This window comes from Tribolium madens, unplaced genomic scaffold, assembly GCF_015345945.1.
Source record: "Tribolium madens isolate multiple individuals breed KSU strain unplaced genomic scaffold, Tmad_KSU_1.1 Scaffold_11;HRSCAF=98;Tcas5.2_LG3b, whole genome shotgun sequence".
NCBI lineage: Eukaryota > Metazoa > Arthropoda > Insecta > Coleoptera > Tenebrionidae > Tribolium > Tribolium madens.
This window is the reverse complement of record NW_025400975.1, coordinates 5437258-5446023: the sequence shown is the minus strand read 5'-3', so window position 1 is coordinate 5446023 and position 8766 is coordinate 5437258. Positions and strand designations below refer to the sequence as shown.

The window sequence follows — 8766 nt, the reverse complement described above, 5'->3', positions numbered from 1 at the left end:
ACGAGAAAGTAGTCATTATGTAAAAGTTTAATGAATCAATTTATTTAAATAATTATATTGTTAGAAGCTTGATAAAATTGATCAAAAATGAATTATAAATTATAACGACTATATTATCATAATCTGTGAACTGTGATAAAAATAGCAGCCTACGAAAAAATAAAACATAAATCAATCAAATGCAGAAATGTGAGTTTTTAATTTGAAATCACAAAATAATAAAAGCAGGAAGCTTATTGATGGGAAAACTTTTTGATTACACTTTATTTAAAGCGTTTGAAATGGTGGATGTGCCGGAATTGATAAAACCAGTGGCAATTACTATCTAGATACACAATATTTTTACAAACAAAAAGTATATTCATTGGTCTAATAATTGTTGTACTTGTTTTGATGCTAGCTAACATTCCTTTGAAATTAAATTTTATTTTTAAAAGTTTTATTGACGTTTTTATGGTTTGTAGGTACAGTTAAACAATCTTCCGGGAAGTTACTTCCATTTTGCTTTCAACATATTTTATCCATTATTTCATCCTACATTATGTCTTGCTAATTTACATTTAAGGTTGGATATGACTTTCCTAAGAGACTTATACCAAAACTTTATAATAATAAAACAACTTACCAAAGTGACAGTTGTTGGGTTGTTGTGAAGTGAAAAATGTTAATAAGCAAATCTGCGAGTTTACTAAAAGTTTTGCAATCAGCTTCGGTTCACCTTCCATTCTAGCCTTAATTAGTTGAAGGGTTTGACTATATTGAAGCTCGTTAAGGTTAAAGTTACTAATTATTATTATAAATAAAATGTTCAGAACATGCTATGGGTATGCGTGGAAGCTATTTTAAGAAATAAGCTTAAACAAGCTGACTATTGTAATAAAATTGAATTACACATAATAATATTCGGGAGTTCAGGCACCAGCTGCAGGACACCGAAAAGCTAATGCAATATAACTTCTTCATAACGGAACTGAGTTTGTACAGTAAAATCAACAAAACATTGGTGATGAATAATTGTTGTTAATTAAAATGGGTCTAAATATTCCCATTTTTTATTTTTACTCAAATGAGTGTGTTCTACTTTAGCATTTTTGGGCCAAAACCGGTACTAAAAAGTTTCAAAACCAAAATGTAGTAGTTTGAATTTATTTAGATATGAGTGGTTTAATAAGTCTGCACTTTTATAATAGGTAAAAAAATAAAAAATTAAACCATTAAATAATTATGAAATATTTTTAATACTTCGATTTCTTCTTCTCTTTAGTAATCCTAAAAATTTTGATTTATTGTAATAAGGACATTAATTGTAATTTATTTGATCCATTTTTGCTTTTGGCATTTGATGATTAGTTCTACTTTTAAAATTAATTAACAACGTCCTTAACTAAGATTCTTCATTTTATACTTTATTTTATTAAAAAAAAATCTTATTTTTAAGATTGTCAAATAATTTGAATGAACTTAAGAACGAGTAGTTACAATGCCCTAATTCAGAGTCGTAATGAAACTTTTCTAGAGCAGAAAACTGGAACTTGAATTGAAAGCGAACCGGACAGCTGACATTTTTTCCATAAAGTTCGATATTTCCTTTTATAATTATGTAATCTTTAGACGCATTTCGAGTAATTAAGTTAATTAATGTTCGCTTAATTACGCGAAAGAGATCATTTATCTTAAGTTGGTAATACGAGCCGCCCCTCCATTGCTGATCCCCTACGTCGCAGCTGTCGTATGAGACCGTTCATTAATATCAGCAGAATGCGAAATGCATATCTATTTAACCCCAACAAAACTCGGATAATTAAATTTTCAGCTTTCTCGTATATTTTGATCCAGTACAAATAATAAGTTGAAATATTTTGTACGCTATTTCTTTGGGAAATTCACTTTATTACATTTAAAATGGTATTTGTGTTTCTTAGGCTCAGTCATAATTACTCTAATCATTAAATATTGTAGGATTTTCTAAAATTTATGGCATAATTGAGTTGAACATTCCAAGAATACTTTATTGACAGAAAAGCGAAGAATAGAATGAAAGTACTTTAAAACTCATTCTTTATTTTTTTTTTAAATTAAGTGGAAGCATTGTAATTACAAATAGGACACAATTTGTAATGTATGCTAAGAATGTTAAAAGTTATTGGATTTTTTCCGCCTATAATGCATATGTATACATCTGCAAGGAAGAAGTATAAAATTAAAGATTGCTTGCTTAAACTACCAGTACATGTTTTCATGCATTAAAAATTTATGGAAAAACTATTAATAATTATTAGTTCAGACAAAAAAGAAAAAAAACGGCTTGTTTTTTGAAGTAATACTTTTTTATTCAGGGTGAATATAAAGTATGGAAATAAGCGGTTTTATTTTTAATCATTTGCTTCCAGAAAATAATAATTAATATAAATTAGAGCAATATAAAAAATGTGATCGTATTTTTAGAACGAAATTTTGTTTTGTTTTTGAGTTATGCGATTTTTTTTATCAAAATTGCAATTTATGTGAAAAAAAATAAAAAAAGATTAAATATAAAGCAGATAGTTGTAATCCTTAAAGTATAGCTTTTACGAGAAAAATTATTTTATAGAGGGTTGCCATTTAAACAAATAATTTTTCTTGTAGAACTCAAAAACAAAAGGAAATTTTGAGAAATTTTATTTTTGTTAAAACATTACATTTTAATAGTACTTTATCACTCATCAATTAGTTTTTTCAAAAAATAAATAGTTTAACCAAAAAACGTTTGGTTCTATACTTTTTATTCCCATGGTATCTTCTACTATAAATTTTAATAAATAAAATAAATTTTTCTTGAAATTGTTTATATTCAATTTTTATGTACCAAATAACCTGTGAACTTTGTAGGTATTGTTTTCTTATGCTATTTTCTTCCTAGAGACTAACCGCTACTGAGTTCTACACCCTGTTGTAAACAAATTGTTTTATTTTTATTAACAAATTACAAAATTTTAACAATGCAGAAAAAATGATTAAAATCATTAACATTGACTTACATAATGCGATAAGCAAGAAAAGTAGCATAACTATAACATAGAAATAGAAAAATTTTGAACATATATTTAAATGACCTTTTTTTATTAATGGTATTTTATGTTTTATAAAACACAAAAGACTATTGCCTGTCAAGAATAGATAGATGCTTATTTCTTATAAAAATCAGTCTCTTGTATAAAAAATTAATATGTTTTGTCAACAATTTTTTACAAAAGTTTAGCCTACATTAGGTTGTGCATTTTGATGAATAAAAAATATTAAAGCTTCAGCAACTCTCGAAAATCACCAGAAAGCTTAAATAGACAGGTGATTAAACTCAAGAATTTCAAAGAAATAACCTTGTCTCAGATTTGTGTAAGTAACAGTTCTAACTCACTTCATTAATAATTGTGTTGTTTTGTTTTGAATTCTGTATATAACAATCTTGTATTTAGTATTAGTTTGTGATTTCTCGACTGCTTGTGAATGACAAGAACGTTTCTGTGCATAGCTATGTGCTGATATATCAGTTTTATTGCAAAAGAAATTGTTACCTTTGAACATGAACAAGTATCTCGTTTCAATAAAATCGGTTTAAAATATTTGTTTTTATTTAAAAATAAACACATGCATCTCAAAGCTTTTTCAGGGCAACACACTTTTTAAAATCCATACATAAAAATGCCATTATTTTATTATAATTCAATAAAATTCACACTTACTCACCTCATTGTAGGATCATTCTTTGTATAACAAGGCACTAAAGTTAAATTTTTTAACACAAATATGAAGTTTATTAATAACCACATGACCACGAATAAGCGTAGGGTTCCCAAAACATCACTCTTATTTTTAACACGACACATGTTTCGTCCACAAGGTGGTTATTCTCGGGGGAGAATAAAACTTAGTCTAGCAGTTTTATTCTCACCCGAGGATAACCACCTTGTGGTCTTAATACGTGTCATATTAAAAATAAAAGTTTGATGTTTTGGGAAGATAACGAGTTTGATTCATTCAACAGTAAGAAGATTTTACATGGGTGTAAAAAGTAACTTTAGGGTTGTATTGTACATTGCGTTTTTTTTTAAATCTCAATTTTCATAAAAAGAAATTTTAACAATTTATATTGCTTATTTGTGAAGCAAACTGTATACTCAAAATTAATTTCATGTGATACATATAGTGGTTTTACCTATAACTAAACAAATTCTTAAACATTCTAAGGTTAATAAAAGTCTTTATCAATTTGCTGAGACACCTTGCGTGGGGACCACAATATTGAATTATTTACTTTCACACAACACATTTTTTTCCCTTTGCCTGTTCATTTAATTGCAAAATTTCAAATGCTGTAAAAAAGGATTAAATGTGTCGTTTTTGAAAGGAATGACCAAAATTTTATCATGTTTTAAATGTTGTAAATCTATAATTTAAACTAAAACAGTTGCCAAAAGATCAAAGGTCTAATTGAAAAATATAAAAAACTGTGAAAGCTTATGATTAATGTTTCATTTATTTTGGCAATATTGTATATACAAATAATCTAAAGGTGTCATTACTGTGTCATTATTTTTTTTGGTATTTATTGTTTAAATTTGTTAATAAAGCAAACCTTTAAATGGCAGGCCGCGTTTGGAAAGCACTAGATTATAATGTTTATTGCTTTAATTAAATGTCGTTCATTAATTTATAAGTATCATACAGTGAGCTGCTTTTACAATTTTCAATAGTTTGTTAAAAGTAGCACGACGACAAAGTGTTAAAAGTCAGATGAAATATTAACGTTGTTTATTAAATTTCAGATGGGTTGCGGTAGGAGCGGAACAGTCTCGGTATGGGTGACTTTACTCCTAACAGCGGCTCTTCATCCCATGGCCAGCACTTCACACATTAAGGTAAATTTATTAACACTGCTGTTTTAATATCACATTATAAACATAAAGTTTTGCAATGAGTTCAAACTTTGTAATTTAAAGTTTATTGCTTGGATACTTAATTGTCCAGAATTTTGTTTCTAAAGTAACGCCCCTTTGCGCGACTAATAAGGGTGTTATCTTCCGCGGAAGTACTGTAATACACTTGTGCTTACTTAAATAAACAAGTTCATATTTCAGCACTCAATTGTCAAAGAAATTATTACTTTTTCTTCACCACTAAGCTTCCATAATTTTTTATTTTAAAGTTTATGAATTTAATAAGACGCATAAATCATGCAACTTTTTATGTTAAGTATAAAGTTACGTTTCAGAGGACAATTTCTTTGTGAAACGGTTTCAGAGATAGTGGTTCTGGGTGAAAAAGGACGATCTGAACGACTTCAAAGTTTATTTTCTTTGCTGTTAGCTTCGCTTTACTGCTGTCTTCGAATATCAGGTTACAAGATAATCAAAGAAGAAATAAATAATTCTTTATGTACTGCGCAAGGATATTATGTAGAAATTGCGTAAACGGATGAAAACAACAGAATAAATTATGAGTAATTTACCAGATTTATTATCCATTTTAAGATTTATTAATTGTTAAGTACTTGTTTTAAGAATATTTTTGTAAGTTCTAGTTAGCAAAGTTGCCAAACTTTTTGATTATCTTTTTATATTTGGATTATACAGGCTAAAACAATTAAAAAAACAAAAATTAAAAAACCAAAGAAGATACTTAAAGTTTCTTCTTTACTAGACTTTTCATATAATTTATATATTTATATAGTCATCTATTTTTTTATTCTATACTTTATAATTTTTTTTATTGTGTGAGGTCGAAATATATAAATTAAGATTTAAAAAGAAAGTATTCTGTCAGTAGTATATTTAGTTTGCCAAGAAATTTATTTAAAATAATTTTATTTTGTATGCAATTATTAAAATTTGATAAAAAGTTAAGCTAGATACTGCTTTAAACACCGTGTATATTGTTGTCTACTAAAATATTTTCGTAATATAATAAACTATAAGTATTTACAAAGGACAGGTGTTTTATTTTTTTTTCTAGTGTATTTGAAGGTATGTCTATTTAATAGTAAATGTAGGTAAAGTGTAATTTGGTTATTCAGTTTAGTGGCTTGCGGCATCAACCAAATATGTAAACAAAGCTACAAATTGACAAACTGCTGAGTAAATAAAAACATTTTTAAAATTATAGAATTGCGTTCAAAATAGTTTTTTTTATGTTTTATATTTTTTGTAGTTTGTAACAAAAAAAAAGTTACTTTACTGGTTTAAAAAATGTAATTGGATATTCTCCACTGTGATTGTATGCACAATGAAACTACTGATCGAGTTTTATCCTTAACCTTTTTTTATTATGTTTTTTTATGTACGAGTATGTTTAGTAAAATTAGTATAGATAAGTTACTAAAAATAATACATTATTAACAAAATAAATTAACCCAAATAAAGCACAAATGATTCATAGAAATAAAAAAAAATCGTATATTGAAAAAAAAAACATTTAGTAAGGTTTTCAGCATTTCTGCAAAAATATTCTAGTACAGGTTAAGGCGTGATTATGTTTTAATTTTGTGGTTTTCAACACTATCTATAAGAATATTACGCTACTTCAATTTTTTTGAAAAAAATTTTGTTATTTGGTTTGTATACTCACTTGGCTTCGTTTAGTTTTAATTTTTTTGGCTCAAGATTAGTTTTATGTATAATTTGTAAAAAATAGGCTTTTTGTCATTTGTTGAGAACAACAACATTTTTTCTAAATAAATGTTTTCTGCATCGGTAAAATAAAAATGGTGGATGCGCCGGGTTTCGAGCAAATTTAATTTGTAATAAAGCTATAGGTTTTATCACGCCTTTTTAAAACATTAGGTGTTACTTAATTCAATAAAAATTAGATAAATATTTTAGATAAATACAAATACACAAATGATTAAAAAACGTATAAGTAACAAATTAATCTAAGTTACAATTAAGATTATTCAAATGTGTAAGGTTTAAAAACTTTTTTAGTTCTTATTTTTTTCTAAAATAAATTGTAAATTTTTGGGTAGTTTAAACTTAGTCAGGTTTTTTTAGTAAAAATTAATTTTTACTCTATTTTTGATTTAATAAATTTGCAGCTAACATTGTAAATGTAAAGTTAGTGCAAAGTTATACAATATTGTATGTGAAAGATTAATAAAACCTTCTAAAGTTGTGTTTGCACATTATAAGTTAAAAGTAGATAGAAGGAAATTGCAAATTACGGGAAATCTAATTTATATTCAAATTTTCGTGTTTTGTATTTTATTAAAAGTGTTTTCGAGCATAGGATTATTATTTGACCTTACAATAAATTTACCAAAAAATATAATTACCTACATTATAGTTTAATAACGTTATGCTTTATGACAAAAAATATTTCTTGCATTCCTACAGATAATTGTGGAGATGGGAAACGTTTTATAATATCTACTTTTCAACACAAAAACACAATATTTTTTTATTATGTGTTAGTTCAGAAACCGTTGCTTTCAAATATATTATTCTAGACATAAAGAAGTTGCTAATTTAGAGTGTTTGTTGTTAAATCCAAACAGCTAATGACAATTTGGCTTCGAAATTTATTTCGAAAAAATATTTTCCATCTGTGGCAATTATTTATGTCTCGTTGGATTTTCATGGGCTGGCATCGTCCCGAAAGCGTTTAATAACAGTTCTGGAATGAGTTCAGCCAGAGCGAAGAGATTAATGAATCATTTTATGTTGCTTAGCAAGTGCTACTCGATGGATTGATCGAAAAGAAAGATCAGTGCTTGAGGTTATAAATCGTGCCTTTTTTTGCTGTCAGTTGAACAAATTTATAAACTCGGGGATACGGAAATTTAAATATTATTAAACTTTCTCATTTAATATTTAATTGGAAAACTGTGTTGCAATGGAGGAAATTTAAGTTTTTTAACGGACTGTTTTGATCTGTCGACTTGATAACTCCGGTAATGTTATTTGAGGAGTTTTCTGTTAAAACGTTTCAAAGTTCGGTGAGGAGTTACGTACTTTTACAAATCGGAATAATTGAGGAAATTATATAGAAAGTTTCGGATTGCAAAGAGTAAATTTGAATTTCCTGCAGTCAGTTGCTGTATTAATGAATTTAGCTGGGTTTGATGCGAAAAGCTTGTTGGATTAACATACACATAATCGCCAAAGTAACATATGTTTTATTCTCAAATCTCCACAAATTTACACCGATATTCCAAAGGCCAGTTATTTTCCATCAAACAACTTTACATCTTTGTTTTACCTTTTCTTAAAATAACAAAATAATGAGAAAACTTTTGTGATAAAGAAACGAGAAAAGCACATAATTATAAGATACATAAACTTAAGAATTGCCTCTGCAACTTAAAAGCACGTAAGTCGTTCTGTTTTGTCATGTTTACCTCACAAGTTATTGCAGCCACTACGAGTATAAGTTAAGAAGTTTTTTATCTGAATAAATCAAAATTTGTTGTTTTATTTTCACTCAATGATGAGCACCTTGTGATCGAAAGATGTGTCGTGATAAAAATAGAAGTTTGGTGTTTTGAGGAAGAAAATAAATTTTAATCTATTTCTTCTTTTTTTACATATTTTTCTCGTTGTTAAACTTACATCATAATATGTAGTTTTTAAATTTCTAGGGCACTTACGTGTTTTGTAAAAAAAATATATTTCTAAAGCTTTGTAATGATTGAAATAAAAAATAACTTAAACCGTTTATAGTGTTAATTTCTACTAATTGGAAAAAGCAAGATGGAACGCTAACCTACTGTGATTTTTTTTCTAGATGAAATTTTTT

The 8766-nt window shown here is 27.0% G+C and overlaps 1 protein-coding gene across 1 annotated transcript in view; it reads left to right on the top strand.

Moving 5' to 3' along the window:
* The window catches only part of LOC123016317 (follistatin-related protein 5-like), a 136081-nt gene that overhangs the window by 48754 nt on the left and 78561 nt on the right, over window positions 1-8766 (top strand). The window contains exon 2 of the mRNA XM_044416643.1: window positions 4803-4895. Coding sequence (XP_044272578.1) covers window positions 4803-4895 — 93 coding nt within the window. The remainder of the gene's footprint in view (window positions 1-4802; window positions 4896-8766) is intronic.